This window comes from Vanessa cardui, chromosome 28, assembly GCF_905220365.1.
Source record: "Vanessa cardui chromosome 28, ilVanCard2.1, whole genome shotgun sequence".
Taxonomy (NCBI): Eukaryota; Metazoa; Arthropoda; class Insecta; order Lepidoptera; family Nymphalidae; genus Vanessa; species Vanessa cardui.
In genome coordinates, this window is record NC_061150.1 from 1,873,210 (window position 1) to 1,890,714 (window position 17,505).

A 17,505-nucleotide genomic window follows, 5' to 3' on the forward strand; every position below is an offset into this window, starting at 1 on the left:
CACTGGGCCGTCTCAGCTGGCTGTTAGATATATATATATGTCTGTCTGTCCGTCCGTTACCTCGTAGACGAGCTCGTGATGGAAATGCGGCACCTCCAACTCGCGCACGCAGCGCATTGCCTCGGCCAGGTCGCCGGACGTCAGGTACTCCTTCAAAAGCAGCTGTATCTGCCTTATGAGCGATTTCACCGGCCTGCGAAATGTCAAATTGTTAATGTATACGACACAACCCCTTTGGAGACTCATCAAACAAGTTTCACAAAAAAATATTGTCAAAATTGTCGGCTAACTAATTTATTATTTTTTTTTTTTGTTTGTATGTTATTATTTTACTATTATTGTTAATTCTTGTCATTTTTAATAAACCTTGATTTACTAACAATTAATTATTTGTAAGTTCGTCATCTCCAACTGTATCTTTGCAAGTGGTATTCACCTTAATAGGTAATGCATTTACTTTTAAGTTGTATTAAAATTGTATACCTTTGTACGTGTTGATGTATTTACCACTGGTGAATCTTAAATAAATAAATAAAACTCAGATGTCGCATCGGCAAAATTCGTAAAACCGATCACATCCGAATTGAGTACGCTATTCCAAATTATCAATATTTATTTCTCGAGCGAATATGATCTTTGCGCAAACGTAATAACTTGTAATATCATATGACCTAATATATTCGTCAATTTGACGCGTCGATTTACACGCACTTGCTTTCTCTGACGCGTGAATCTAAAGCGACGAATAGCGTCCAATGGCGCGATAGGGAGCTATGTCTATTGGTTGTGTAAATCGGTAGTAATCGGTTTTATTTTCATTCCATTGCATTTTCCGATGCTACATCTAATTTGTGTCCTACTATACACGTTTGTTATAGTAGATGTACCAATGGGAAATTCAATAAAGCCGATCACTGCTGATTCCCACAACCAACAGAAACAGCTCCCTATCGCGCCACTCGACGCTATTCGTCGCTATAGATTCCCGCGTCAGTTCGACCCGAGACAGCGAGTGCGTGTAAATCGACGCGTCGAATTGACGAATATATTAGGTCATACGATATTACAAGTTATTACGTTTGTGTAAAGATCATATTCGCATGAGAAATAAATATTGATAATTTGGGATAGCGTACTCAATTCGGATGTGATCGGTTTTACGAACTTTGCCGATGATACATCTGAGTTGTGTCGTACTATACGTTAACACGTTTCAACTACATATGCGATCGTCATTAAATTTAAAAATAATATGCCTTCTTTGCCGATGTAGTTTTACAATTGATTTGATTTCATGAAACGGCAAAGTTAAAAACATCTGCGGAATTTTATTATAGAAATGGATACCTTGCCCCAAGAAGGATTTATTGCCATTGCGGAGTCGGAAACTTGGCGTTATAAGCTTATCCTTACTCCTAGTGGAAATACAATGATTATCACTGATCTTATCAAAGTGATCAATGTCACTGTGAATATACATAATATTGTTTTAAATATACTGTGACGCAACAGTGGGTATTCCTACTTTATTACTTTTAGATGCGGTGGAAATAGTTACTCGTCAACATCAAATCGATGACATCTGATATTCCGACGACATCGGATGTTAGATGTCTTTCGATATACAGAACCGACGCTCCACTCACCTGATGCCGCCGCCAACTCCCCAAATATTATCCAATCGCACGAGCCCTTGCTTCATAGACAGCAGCGTCTCCGCTCTATGAATGGCTTGTCTGAAAATAATAAAATTAATTAATTACACGATGAGAGCCGACATAGCCCAATGGTTAGAACGCGTGCATCTAAAACCGATGATTGCGGGTTCAAACTCTCGAAGACACCATTCTTCTAAGGAGCGCTTTCTTTAGCAAAGGGATGGGTGATATTATTTGTAGGCTAAATATTTACAAAATTTGAAAGCACCACACACACGGTAAACATATCGTTAATTACTTGGTAGGTCTTTGTGCAAGCCCGTCTGGGGTAGGTACCATCTACTCATCAGATATTCGACCGCCAAACAACAGTACTCAGTATCGTTTTGTTCCGGTTTGAAGGGTGAGTGAGCAGTAACTACAGGCACAAGGGACATAACATCTTAGTTCCCAAGGTAAGTGGCTCATTGGCGTTGCGAGGAATGGCTAGCGTTTCTCACAGCGCCATGGTCCACGGGCCCATGTACTTGTCCGTTCGCCACCAGAGGGCGCCATAGTCCACGGGCCCATGTACTTGTCCGCTCGCCACCAGAGGGCGCCATGGTCCACGGGCCCATGTACTTGACCGCTCGCCACCAGAGGGCGCCATGGTCCACGGGCCCGTGTACTTGTCCGTTCGCCACCAGAGGGCGCCATGGTCCACGGGCCCGTGTACTTGTCCGTTCGCCACCAGAGGGCGCCATGGTCCACGGGCCCGTGTACTTGTCCGTTCGCCACCAGAGGGCGCCATGGTCCATGGTCCACGGTCCATGGTCCACGGTCCATGGTCCACGGTCCATGGTCTCACCTGGCGGGCGGATTGAGGTCGAGGCCGGCGCGCGTCTGCACGAACTTGGGCGGCAGGCAGTCGTCGGCCACGCAGCGAGCTATGAAGTTGGAGAGAAGCACGGCCGCGTCCGGCGTGTCCAGTACCAGGTCCGGTAGCTTGTCCAGCAGCCGCTCGAACGCTGCAACGTGACAATTGGAAACATAAGCTAAATACTTCATCACTTGGTGGCAGGGCTCTGTGCAAACCCGTCTGGGTAGGTACCACCCACTCATCAGTTATTCTACCGCCAAACAACAGTATTCAGTATTGTTGTGTTCCGGTCTGAAGGGTGAGTGAGCCAGTCTAACTACAGGCACAAGGGACATAACATCTTAGTTCCCAAGGTTGGTGGCACATTGACGATTTAAGGAATAGTTAATATTTCTTACAGCGTCATTGTCTATGGGCGATGGTGACCACTTACCATCAGGTGGCCCATATGCTCGTCCGCCAAAGTATACAATAAAAAAAAAAAAATACTACTCAGAGAACAGCCAATTGAAAAACATTTGACAGCGAATCGACGAGATACCATTGGTCGAGAGCTTGATTAGTCTGTGGTGCACTTTACGGATTCGAAAATGTATTTATGTAGAGACGTACAATTTGTTTGTTTGTATATGTGGGTGGGGTGGGGGTTTACCCCCAACGAATAATTATAGTAGGAATCTTTCTCTTTTAGCTGAGTTTATTTCAGTTACCAGATCGATAGTTTCCGAATCCGTGGTAGTTTTTAGTTTGACGATAAAAAAAGGGTAATGCTTCTTTCTAGCTTCTAATATAGAATAAAGATTCTGTAATCGGATTCGATTCTGATCAGTTTATGTTGGAACTAATATAAACCAAACAATTTATAAGTCGTAGTTGTCTCAGTAGCTCATGCTGTTCCAATGCGGGTTGGTGGTGTGTATCCCATGTGTCAGAATTTCTGTGAAATTAGACACATGCAGGTTTCCTCACGATATTATCCTTCACCGCCGAGTACGAGATGATTTATAAACGCAAATTAAACACGTAAATATTCAGTGGCGCTTGCCTGGGTTTCGCGAGCAATCATCGTTTTTTTTTATACGAGTCAACATCACATACATTACTCTGATTCCAATGTAAGTAGCTAAAGCACTCGTGTTGTAGAAAATCAGAAGTAACGACGTCACAAACACCCAGACCCGAGACAACATAGAAAACTAATGATAATCTACATCGACTCGGCCGGGAATCGAACCCGGGACCTCGGAGTGGCGTACCCATGAAAACAGGTGTACACACCATTGGGCCATCTCCGCCCATTTAACTCTACGTTCACTCACCGTATCCAATGTCTTTGGCGGAGAAGAGTCTTCCGTACAGATCGGATATTAATACCGACGCCATTTCGCAGTGCGACAGCTTGTGGTCGAGTGCTATTTCTATTATCGTTTCGCATATCTGAAACAGATTAAACAATACTCCATCTTAGACCAGCGCCGGATTCTCACGGGTGCAATACTGATACTAAACATACTACAGACTTCTAAAATAATTGAGTGGCTAAAAAGTTTGAGTTATGATGATACAGAATTATTACTTAATCATGTCTTGTAAATTGGATTGGATATCTATACAGTTAGCCATTTACACATGAAAATTACACACGTAATTTACATGCGTACTCACACACACACACACACCCACACACAGAGAGAGAGAGAGAGGGAGAGAGAAGAGAGATATAAAAGAGAGAGAGGGAGAGAGAAAAGAGAGAGTTACACATGAAAATTACACACGTAATTTACATGCGTACTCACACACACACACACACCCACACACAGAGAGAGAGAGAGAGGGAGAGAGAAGAGAGATATAAAAGAGAGAGAGGGAGAGAGAAAAGAGAGAGAGGGAGATAGAAGAGAGGGGGAGAGAAGAGAGAGAAAAGAGAGAGAGGGAGAGCGAAGAGAGGGGGAGAGAAGAGAGGGGGAGAGAAGAGAGGGGGAGAGAAGAGAAGGAGTGAGAAGAGAGGGGGAGAGGAGAGAGGAGAGAGGGATAGAGAGGAGAGGGAGAGAGGAGAGGGAGAGGGAGAGCGTTCTACCTTAAACTATTATGTATATATATTTTTGTAATTCCTAGCTTGTTTCATCTTATAACTTTGAACTAAAGTATGAGTGTGTCAAGGAAGAGCGACTTCTTCTGGCGCGGGAGCTCACGGCTCTCAAAAGAAGTCAGCCTTTGAAATGTTATTGTACTGTCTTAGTTATTGTTGAAATAAACAATTATTATTATTATTATTTCCTATCAGTGTAACTTCAAGGATCCAAGCATACATAGGGACAGAAAGCGTTGATCGGTGATAGAGTAACTGACTCCGATTACGCACGGATAGAATAAGAACATAAATCTGTGTTATTTTATTCAAGGCGATAATTGGTATACACTTCTTGCAATAATTCATGTTGTGTTTCCGTACTACAGGTACAAGGGATAAAACATCTCAGCCCTCCCAATTTTGGTGGCCGGGAGAAGGGATTATCAGTACCCCGATAGGCAAGCTAGAGCTTGGCTAAAGGAAAATAGGAAAACGCGTTTTTCATTGGGATAAAAAAAGAAAAAGAATGGTGATGCTTTGGCGACTTTTAAGAATAGTTTCAGAATTTCAAAGCGACTAAGAAACTCGACTAAGAGGCAAAAGAAATACAATACACTACATAATACTACTGAGTAACCAATAGGCTATTTGACTATTATATTTGTAATCAGTGTATATTATGAGTTTAAAAATGGTTATTGACCAACGAAACTTGAAAATAATACTTAATTTATTCAAAAATCAATAAATAAAAATGCATTTTGAAGTCACTTTCTTGTAAACCATGCTTTTCTACTATATGTACCACAGATTAAAATACAGCAAAGTGACGTCACCGACCCCATTGCAGCGCCATATTGTCCAAGTATCGTTTTCGCGCGCTATTTAAATATGGAATTTTTAATATGACATTCTCGGTAAATATGTACTAGAAATAAAATAAACAACTTTTACTGGGTCCCTTAACCTCTACTAAATAATATAAATGGATTTTAAAAACCAGTCAAATAGCCTATTGTTGCACACTATTCCCTTCCTGCTCGCTCTCCCAAAGTTTCCCAAGTTTTCCTTCTCGCATTCAAGACCATCACTCCCGCCTAAGATCCCTGGGTCCTAGCAACTAGACCACCTTATCTCCCACAATCAGCACTCACCAAGTGACTCCTCGTAGACGTAACGAATTCCAGGAAGTCCTCAGCAGCCGCGTTCGTGTCGCCGTGCTCGAAATATTCCAATATAACCGGTTCCGATTTACGCTGAAACAAACAGACGTACACAATAAATACTTATTTAATACAACAATCAATTCTCATATTAACTATATCTCTTTCTCGCTCTATCTCACACACACACACCTACGCACGTACGTACGCACGCAAGCACGCATTACAACAATTTACACATACTTTGTATTGATTTTTTTTTAATATTATTGAAGTTTGAGTTATTTCGGCTCAATATTTATAAAAAAGCGTGGAGTTAATACCTGTTGACTCCCAAGTAGGATATATTAATTTAAATAATTGTATTTAACTTAAATGTTTTTTAAATGTTGAAAAAGAATAACTACTGACTTTCTTGCCGGTTCTTCTCCGGTTCTTCTCGGTAGAATCTACTTTCCAAACCGGTGGTAGCTTCACTTAATGTAGTTGTTAAATGACGATTCAAAAGTGCTTCAATAAATTATTTTTTGTTTTTGCTTTTGATTAACAGCATTTGTTTTACAGAATTGTTTAAATTTATTAATTACGTAAAAGGTTTTAGGGGGGGGGTCAGCCATGTTTTGTTTTCTTACAAGGTGGTGGAGAAGGAGTTTCGATAATTCCTACGTAAGAAAAAATGCACAGTAAAAATTAATTGAAACCGCGTGATTGCCGCGGTTCGCACCTCAAAATAGCGTATTTTTAGAACATTTGATATTACAAATACAAATAAACATTTCATAAATTGTTACTTTGTAAAAACGTATTTTCATTTAAATAAAACTACAGTGTAAACTCTATATAACGACACTGAAGGGACTGTGCATTTTATGGCGTTATAAAGAGTGGTCGTTAAATGAAGAGAAGAAAAATCAGAATTCGAAAAAAAAAGTTTATTTTAGTCTATTGTTAGTAGTTATGTACAAAATTTATATATATATATATATATATATATATATATATATATATATATCTTATTTGAACGCTATTGCGTATACTCTGTTATTTTTGTCTGACGCCTTTTATTTAGCTGCTTTCAGAACTTCTTTAACGCTATGTCTGTGAGTGAAGCCGTTGTAAACAGGCAGTTGTCTACTTCGATGTAGATTTAAAAATTTACCGTATTTCCTGCCATGTTGACCTGCTGAATCCACTCAGTTAATGGAAGGTCGTCGTCGCTATCAAACTCAAGTTCTGTTTCCACCTCATCAATCGTAGAATACATATGATAACGTTGTAATCCATGACTCATACTTATTAGGCATGGTCACAGTCTACACGTGCAAGCAATCCCAATTTGTAAACAAATTAACGAATTTCTTAGAAAGTTCCTAATGCGTGGTGCCGACATTCGAGTTTATTGAGGGCTAGAATAATAAAGCGACAAAAGAACGTACACAGATGCGCAGTTTTTTCTAATTTTAGCAACTTAAAAGGAAAAAAACTTAATTTTTATTTCTCAATTTTTGTCGTTATTGAGAGTGGGTGTGATGTTATGTAGAGTGTATCATTGTATAGAATACAAGCTAAACCAACTAAAACCAATTGATTTCGACGCTTTAGAGAGTTTGCCGTTAAATCGAGTGACGTTACATGGAGTTTACACTGTAGTTATAACGGACGTGTAATAATCGCGAAAATTTAAGACAACATTACATAACGTATTTTCATTTTCCCTTTAGATTCTTACGTTATAAATATTAAACCATAATAGTCACTTTTTTAGAAGATAAGAATTAAACGTGACGTCAGTTTTGAAAAACGTTTGAAACCATTACTTTTTTAATTTCGTGCGTTCTAACATTTTTTTCATTTTCATAATTTGGTCACTAAGTAAAAAAATACTGATATTTATATTCTATCAATAATTTTTACATCGCATATATATGTGACGTCCAAAATTATCGATACGACACAACATCGATATATTTTTACTATCCATCCCGACTGCTAAATATAAAATTACATACTATTTATAGTATGTTGTATTTACTCTTTACAAAACATAAATTACATAAAAAAACTTTTTATATAAACAATAAATCGTACAGCTTATACAAAACACTCTACAACAGATCGGTATTGTTATTGCATTACAGCAATAGTCATTGACCTCCTGGATTGATTATGCTAGACATGCGCGTGCGCAACCAGGACAAGATGGTGGCATTTACATACAACATCAAACATAATACTTTGTTACTTTTATGCGTTTTTATATTAATTTACTTGCAACTTTGAAATGAAATGAAAGGAGGAGGTTATCAATTCGTCTGTATTTTTTTTTATATTTGTTACCTCATAACTTTTAACTGGGTGAACCGATTTAGATAATTATTTTTTTTTGAAGTGACTAATTGTAATATTTAAATAACCGCTTTTAACTAAATGCAAATGTATGTATACACGGTACATATATCTAAATAACATATATTTGTAATAAAAGTAAGTCAGGCTACTTTTATTTTAGAATCTATGTCGCTTTTTCACGATCAAAATGCTTAGCCGAATTTGAAGAAATTTTATATCAATCAATCAAAATAAACTTTATTCGCCCTAAACTCCCTCCCACCCCCTCTTTAATTTAAACAAACATTTTAAACAATTCTGTAAAACAAATACTGTTAATCAAAAATCAAAATCAAAATAAACTTTATTCAAGGAGCCTTTTACAAGCACTTCAAAAATTAATAACAGTTTACAATTAAGCGAAGCTACCACCGTTTCGGAAAGTAGATTCTACCGAAAACAACCAGCAAGAAACTAACTAAAAAATACAAAGTCAAACTAGTTAAATACAATTATTTAAATTAATTCTGCTTGGAAGTCAACAGGTATTAACTCCACGCTTTTTTATCATCTACAAATTTTTGTATCGAATAATACGCCTTATTTACCAATCTATTTTTTATAAACGATTTGAATTTACGAAACGGCAAAGTTAAAAATATCTGTGGTATTTTATTAATTTTATTATATATATACATAGGCTCTTTTTCGCCTAACACGTGACAACCAACACGCTAAAAGTGAGCGTAGCCGCGGACGACTAATAGTCATATATAAGATAAGAATAAAGTCACGCTACAAAGATCTAGTAACTTAAGAACTAGCGCGCACTGGTAACTTTTGTCACGGTGACTGTTTCGTCACTCTCGTCGAGTCCGTGAATATGTATGGAGGTGCGGCACGTTACGACGTGACAATTGGGTGACATTTGTGTCCGCTAGGGACAAAATTGTCACTGTCACAATTGCGCTATCTGCACTTTGACTGCTGTCTTTGGCGCCCGCAAATGGCGTCACCATCTTTTTTTATGTTATAGGTTGGCGGGCGAGCATATGGGCCACCTGATGGTAATTGGTCACCATCACCCATAGACAATGACGCTGTAAGAAATATTAACTAGGAATAGTTAATATAGGTGTAAGGAATTACATCGTCAATGTGCCACCAACAATAGTAACAATAATAATAGAATGAATAGTTAATATTTCTGACAGCTTCATTGTCTATGGGTGATGGTGACCACTTACCATCAGGTGGCCCATATGCTCGTCCGCCAACCTATTCCATAAAAACAAAAATAACAAACAAAACAAGTTACCAGTGCGCGCTAGTTCTTAAACGCGGACGAAATCGCGGGCACGGCTAGTCTATAAAGTCGGGGCGAGCAGTTAGTTTATAATACTTTTATATCGTTCGTGTCCTCATTAGGTTTCGACAGCGCCGAGTACTATTGATAAATTGATAAGCGGAGCGTTTTTGTCGTCGAATAATATTTACCAGCGTTTCGTTATATCGTGGCGATGTCATTGCGTGAGCATTTTTTTTTTTTTTATGGCATAGGTGGCAAACGAGCAGGAGGCTCACCTGACGGAAAGTGACTACCACCGCCCATGGACATCTGCAACACCAGGGGGCTTGCAGGTGCGTTGCCGGCCTTTCAAAAACGGAGTACGCTCTTTTCTTGAAGGTTCCCATGTCGTATCGGTTCGGAAAAACCGCCGGCGAAAGCTGGTTCCACAAAGTAGTTGTGCGAGGCAGAAAATGTCTGAGAAATCGCGCTGTTGTGGATTTTCGGACATCAAGGTGGTGCGGGTGAAACTTAGAATTTTGGCGAGATGTCCGAAGGTGAAATTCAGCAGCCGGGATTAATCCGAACAATTCCTCGGAACATTCCCCGTGAAAAATTGGGTAGAAGATGCAGAGTGATCCGACATCTCTACGCAAAGCCAAAGGATCAAGGAGATCGGAAAGGGCTTGATCGTCGATAACTCGAGCCGCTCTACGTTGGATGCGGTCAAATGGAAGGAGCTGGTACTGGGGAGCACCCGCCCAGAGGTGAGAGCAGTACTCCATGTGCGGCCGAATTTGCGCCTTGTAAAGTTTAAGGCGATGGGCCGACGTGAAATACTGTCTCGCCTTGCTGAGAACGCCCAGCTTTTTTGAAGCTAATTTGGCTTTGCCTTCCAATTGACCGCGGAACTGAACGAGGCTCAAAATATCAACGCCAAGTATTCCGATACTACCTGTAGCGGCTATCGGAATGTTCTCAAATCGTGGAGATACGACAAATGGTGTCATGATCATCTTTGTACGGTCAGAGTAAGAAAACCTTCGTCAGTTTTCAAATTAATTCCTTTATCAAATCTTAAGCTCTTAGTACCTTTCGAATCTAAACGTCGAATCATTGCGACGCAACATGTCATTCTCGATCTGTAAAGCAGATTATCGCTCGCACTGAGCGCACGAAGATAGATCTTAAGGTGACGAACCTTTTGTTACGCCGACTATACTTGCTATCCCAAAAAGCGAGCGAGCCAGTGTAACTACAGGCACAATTAACATAACATCTTGTTTCCAAGGTTGGTGGCGAATGGGCGATGTAAGGGACGATCACTGTATTTGACAGCGCCAGTATGGGCGATGGTGACCACTTAGTATCAGCAATATAATAACAAATAAATAAATATTGGACAACATCACACACATCACTCGGATCCCAATGTAAGTAACTGAAGCATTTGTGCTATGGAAAATCAGAAGTAACGATACCACAAACACCCAGACCCAAGACAACATAGAAAATTAATGAATTTTCTACATCGATTCGGCCACGTATCGAATTTCCCGGGTCAATATTAGAGTTCCAATGAAAACTGGTGTACACAATCCTCGAGCATGGAGGTCTTAATGTACCCATTTTAATCGCTTCCGCTTCCGCTCCCGCCGTCTCGAGCAGCACGCCCACCGCCTTAACAATATTTTATGTAACAGTGTCAGCGACGCGAGAAGATTATCGGATAAAATATTCAATCAAATAAACATTACGCCAGCTGTAGATGAAAAAATACATCTGTTTAGACTTATGACACCGAACCGAACAAAGACAAAGCCGTAACGATCCCGATTTAGAAATGTCAAAATGTTTAATCTTTCGGTCGCTAGATGGCGTAACGTGTATTTTAAATCGCGCTATCGTTTACAAATTTTAAATATATAATAACAGCATCATCAACCTGTAAATTTATCTTTGCGGGGCTAATGCCTCCTCTCCCTTTGCGGGGAAAGGTTTGGAGCATATACCACGACGCTGTACCAATGCAGTTTATTGGAATACACATGTGTCAGAATTTCTATGAAATTAGACACATGCAGATTTCCTCTCGATATTTTCCTTCACAGCCGAGCACGAGATTAATTAAGTACATACATAACACTGCTAACCCAATAAAAAAAAATACTACTAGGTAACATACTAATTATACCAAAAAATCTTCTATGAAATGCCCTGTATTTCATAGAAGAGTATATACCTACATACATAAATCAATCTTATCGAGCAGAAGTGAAAACGACTTTATAAAGGGAATGGTTTAAATTCATTTTGACATTATAATAAAAATAAGTACTCTACGATTCAGAAATAGTATGTTTAAAGAACCCAAACTTCGCGCCAAAAAGTGACAGCGCCTCTGTGACAGGCGCGTTTTTTATTTGAACATATAAATAACAGTACAAGGTATTGATGTATTCAGCTTAAAAAAATTAGTTTATTTTTATTTATATTTACTTATTAAAAATATGTATGGCAATATAAAAATACAATGCAAAATGGCCTTCATGAAAATTATTATTTATGATTATTAACATATATGATAGCAATTAATAAAACTATTAATGTTATTTTTTTTCAACGACAAATTATAAAAATGTCCAAGTAACATATTCTAACAAAAAAACATTTAAACGATCTTTCTACGAGAACGAGATGAAGTATGTACACAAAAAATGCTTGACTGGGTTTGAACCCATAATCATCAACCAATGGGCCATCTCGGCTGACTATTTACTATATAGATATAATATGTTACAAATCACCATCTATATTATATATTATAAATGGGAGAGTATCTATCTAGTACTCTTTCAAACCAAACCACTGAACCGAAATTGATTAAATTTAGTGTGAAGCTAGCGTGAACTTAAACAATGACATAGTCTACACCAGTAGTTCCCAAACTTATTATTCTCGTGGACCATTTATTGGTTTCGGTAGACCCACTGCTGCTACATTTCTACCACATTCTTAAAGTCGCCAAAAAATAAAAATTGTGTCGCTTCTGAGTGCCGTCCCTATATTCCGATAGGTACAATAAAAAAGAAATAAAGTAAATTTTCTAACACTTTATTTATTAAAAGAATAGAATTACAACGAAAAATTAATAAGGTTACTATCAAAAGCAGATAAATTTTCGTGGACCCCCATTAACATCTTATCGAACCCCGTTTTTTATTCACGCCTACTTAGACCTCCATCATGTCTTCCGTGGACCTCTGGGGGTCCACCTAGATCACTTTGGGAATCACTGGTCTACACTACCAATCCTTAAAAAGCGACCAAAGCCACGGATTACAGATAATAATAAAATTTGAAATAACACGCGGTTATACTATCAATGTTGGCAATAATCAAACAAACAGCGAGAGAATATTTGAGTGGATAGCTCTATCTCTTTCCCACTAAAGTCATCTTTCTCTCTCATTTAACTCAACGCCTCAACGTGGAGCCTTCTTAAAATTTCATTCACAACTCTAAAACGATCAATTCTTTCGTAACTGCGAAACTTAGAATTTCACTTCGTCCAAAATCGATGCAGTAGGCTATTTTGACAATACGAAAAATAAATTGTGAATTATTGCAATCAGTGTATATTACGAGTTTAAAAATGGTTATTTACCAACGAAACTTGAAAATAATACTTAATTTATTCAAAAATCAATAAATAAAAATGCGTTTCTTCAAAACGTTTGTCACGTGACACAAAACGCTCCTGATTGGCCGGGCTTATGATGAAGTCACTTTCTCTTTCTCTTACTCTTTCCCACTAAAGTCATATCATCTTTCTCTCTCATGTAACTCAACGCCTCAACGTGAAGCGTTCTTCAACTATTACAACTCAAACAATCAATTCTTTCGTATCTGCGAACTGCTAGTAATCGCCCGCAGCTTCGCTTGTGTTTTAAGGTGTTCCTTATCATGTGTCAGGCAAAAAAGTAGCCTGTGTACTTTCTAGGAGCTCAAGTTTGCTTCATCCAAAAATTCATCAAATTCGATTCAGCAGTTTGGCCGTGAAAGGGCGACAGACAAAATAGGCTATTTGACTGGTAACAGTTGATTTTTTTTATTTGTAGTACATATTTGCCGAAAAATATCATATTCAAAATTCCATATTTAAATAACGCGCGAAAACGCTACTTAGACAATATGGCGCTGCAATGGGGTCGGTGACGTCACTTTGCTGTATTTTAATCTGTGGTACATATAGTAGAAAAGAAGAGTTTACAAGAAAGTGACTTCATCATAAGCCCGGCCAATCAGGAGCGTTTTGTGTCACGCGCCACACATTTGAAAAAATGCATTTTTATTTATTGATTTTTGAATAAATTAAGCATTATTTTTAAGTTTCGTTACTAAATAACCATTTTTAAACTCATAATATACACTGATTACAATAATTCACTATTCATTTCTCGCATTGTCAAATAGCCTATTAAAAATATTAATCAAGTATAAGGTCACAGGCAGACATCCGGCGATCGTATGCGGCACGTTCGACCTGTGTGACCGCACTCTAACAACTCGAATGCAACGTGGTCATACGATATTGACACGAGGTAGGTGTGTCTAGTTCATGCACTATTTATATGCAAATCTTTGATTGGAACGCGTCCAACCAAGTGCATATCTAGTGGGGTAGGTCAGTCATATTAGTCACACGTATTGCATAATAACGTTATTTATAATTGAGAATAATGTTTACATCGCTATCATTAATAATAACTATGCAAGAAAAAACTGTCCAAGTGCGAGTAGGATTCGAGCACGAAGGGTCCCGTACCATTTTTAAAAACGGCTCAAAAATATTCATTGGACAACATCACATACATTACTCTGATCCCAATGTAAGTAGCTTAGGCACTTGTGTTGTGGAAAATCAGAAGTTACGACGGCACAGACACCCAGACCCAAGGCAACATAGAAAACTAATGAACACTTTCTACATCGACTCGTCCGGACGAACCCGGGACCTCGGAGTGGCATACCCATAACCGGTGTACACACTCGACCACGGAGGTCGTCAATCAAGTCATATTTATTGTTAGTTACAGAAATACATCATCTGTGATATTATCAATCGTTCATGAGATAGACACACATAGTAAAAAAAGTAAAGTAACAGCCTGTAAATTTCTCACTGCTGGGATAAGGCCTCCTCTTTCGTTAAGGAGAGGGGTTGGAACATATTCCACCACGCTGTTCCAATGCGGGCTGGTGGAATGCACATGTGGCAGAATTTCGATGAGATTAGACACATGCAGGTTTCCTCACGATGTTTGCCTTCACCGCCGAGCACGAGATGAATTATAAACACAAATTAAGCACATATATATAGTGGTGCTTTCCTGGGTTTGAACTTTGAACCCGCAATCATCGGTTAAGATGCACGCGTTCTAACCACTGGGCCATCTCAGCTCACAGATACATCTTATTTATAGACACACAGATACAAACTGATTAAAAGTCTTGTAAAACTTTAAAAAAATTATAGCTGGGGTTAGGGGGCGTTAGGTATGATTCAGCTTAGCCGGCCTCGGACGGGCTTTGCCTGCCACTGAGTCCACGAAAGGAGTGTATTCTTTATACCTGATACCTAACAACCAATCTCTACTAATAACACCTACCACTACTATATATATCGTCTGTACGTGTAAAGTCGAGATGGCCTAGTGGTTAGAACGCGTGCATCTTAACCGATGATTGCGCGCTCAAACCCAGGCAAGCACCGCTGATTTATGTGCTTAATTTGTCTTAATAATTCATCTCGTGCTCAGCGGTGAAGGAAAACCATCGTGAGAACAAATTTGATATAAATTCTGCCACATGTGTATTCTACCGCATTGGAACAGTGTGGTGGAATATGTTCCAAACCTTCTCCTCAAAGGAAGAGGAGGCCTTTAGCCCAGCCCAGTGGCCCAATTTACAGGCTGTTGTTGTGCGTGTAAAACGAAATAAGTGATAAACAAACACTCACCACGATTTCTTCCGGATCCGCTTCGACTATCACCTGTTTGAACTCGACGTCGCCGTTAGTGACCGCCTCCGAGTCGTAGTTGGGGTCGTTGGCGTCCTCCACGTACTCCTCGAGGAGCTCCGAGCCTGGCGCTCCCCAGACTCCCTTCCCTCCGGCGCCGCCTGAAATATCATCAAATTTAAAATACCAAAAAATAAAAAAAAAAGTGACATGCTGAGGCTGTCTGATGAATGGACTAAGGACTAACGGTGAGTGGTCACCACCACTGTTTTGCACTGTAGGAAATATGAACCATTCTTTATATGGAGACATCCAAGTATAGTATCTTTACGTATATCGTCCGATCTCTTGAATAAGCCTACGACATTGTAAACAGTAGCTGGTACCCGCAACAGGCTTGCCTTTTTATGGTATAGGTTGGCGGACGAGCATATGGGCCACCAACATGATGGTTAGTGGTCACCATCACCCATAGACAATGACGCTGCAAGAAATATTAACTATTCCTTACATCGTCAATGTGCCACCAACCTAGGGAACTAAGATGTTACGTCCCTTGTGCCTGTAGTTACACTGGCTCACTCACCCTTCAAACCGGAACACAACCATACTGAATAGTGTTGTTTGGCGGTAGAATAACTGATGAGTGGGTGGTACCTACCCAGGCGGGCTTGCACAAAGTCCTACCGCCGAGTAAAAGTGGCCTAGTGGTCTCAACTGGATTTTTGTGACTCTGTTCACTTTTCATGTCAATAATTTCTTTGTTTTTTTTATTCAAAATCTAATCAAAGTATTATTATATCATAAAGGCACGTTTTAATCAACATAAATTTAAATCTACCACCGATTGGAAGAGAAAATTCCACCGAGAAGAACCGGCAGGAAACTCAGTAACTACTATTGCCAAAAGTTCTATAAACTAAAAATAAATAAAAAAGACGTAAGAAGCTACGACGATTGCTCATAGACGATAAAGCGACAAATAATTTATACCCTATGGCACTAGAAATAAGGTTACTTTCTACTTAGGAAATTAGTTGTTGATTGAATCATTAGTTTCCGAGATTATCTTCTACACACAAACAAACAAATACACTCATAATATTAGTATATGTTGATAACTTACAATGTTGTTCTACTTATTTATACTAATACTAGCGACCTGCCCCGGCTTCGCACAGTGATAATACTGATACTAAACATACTGCAGAATTGCAGAATACTTGGTGGTAGGGCTTTGTGCAAGCTCATCTGGGTAGGTACCACCCACTCATCAGTTATTCTACCGCCAAATGATAGTACTCAGTATTGTTGTGTTCCGGTTTGAAGGCTGTGTGAGCCAGTGTAGACATAACATCTTAGTTCCCAAGGTTGGTGGCGCATTGGCGATGAAATTGTTAATGTTTCTCACAGCGCCATTGTCTATGGGCGGTGACCATTTATTATCAGGTGGCCCATATGTTCGTCCACCACAAAATAGCATGAAAAAAAAATCAAGATAATATGAATTAATTAATTATGCTTTATTGCACACCACAAATAAAAAACAACAAAAAAAAAGAAAATTAATAAAATGCAAAAATAGAATATAAAAAAATAAGTAGATTAAGAGTGTTGTACAACGGACGGTCTTATGGCTTATTGCCCATCTCTTTCAGACAACCCAATCAGAGGGAGATTTTAAAACCTTTTTATTGAGCTTTTAATATCCAACTGGAATAAAACCTCCTTTTCAAAACTCTCGATCTTAACGTTAGTCGTTTGACATTTCAGCATTAAAATATTATTTAAATTCAATAAAACAAATCAGAGAAACGATAAGAAACGATGACTCATACTAGCTTTACCTTGTTTGTGAACTGATAAGGACGTATTTACAACGGAATAATATTTATATACAATACTTTTGATACTAAATAATTAGTTCATACTTTATCCTAAATAAAATAAAAATAAAATCGACTCCAAATGCGCGAACACAAAAAAACATATATAAAAAAGTTCATCCCCAATTTTCCACCCCAAGTGTGGGAAATTGGGTTGTTTTTTTATTATTGAATTAGATTACAAATTTGACGGCACTATGCCGTCCCAGTGTTTTCTTTTTATCTTTATT

At 38.8% G+C, this 17,505-nt stretch overlaps 1 protein-coding gene across 1 annotated transcript in view; it reads right to left on the reverse strand.

The window, feature by feature from the left end:
• The window catches only part of LOC124541426 (programmed cell death protein 4), a 33,574-nt gene that overhangs the window by 6,809 nt on the left and 9,260 nt on the right, over positions 1–17,505 (reverse strand). The window contains exons 2-7 of the mRNA XM_047119295.1: positions 15,390–15,550; positions 5,743–5,844; positions 3,837–3,954; positions 2,506–2,665; positions 1,647–1,736; positions 61–193 (exon numbers count right to left, since the gene is read on the reverse strand). Coding sequence (XP_046975251.1) covers positions 61–193; positions 1,647–1,736; positions 2,506–2,665; positions 3,837–3,954; positions 5,743–5,844; positions 15,390–15,550 — 764 coding nt within the window. The remainder of the gene's footprint in view (positions 1–60; positions 194–1,646; positions 1,737–2,505; positions 2,666–3,836; positions 3,955–5,742; positions 5,845–15,389; positions 15,551–17,505) is intronic.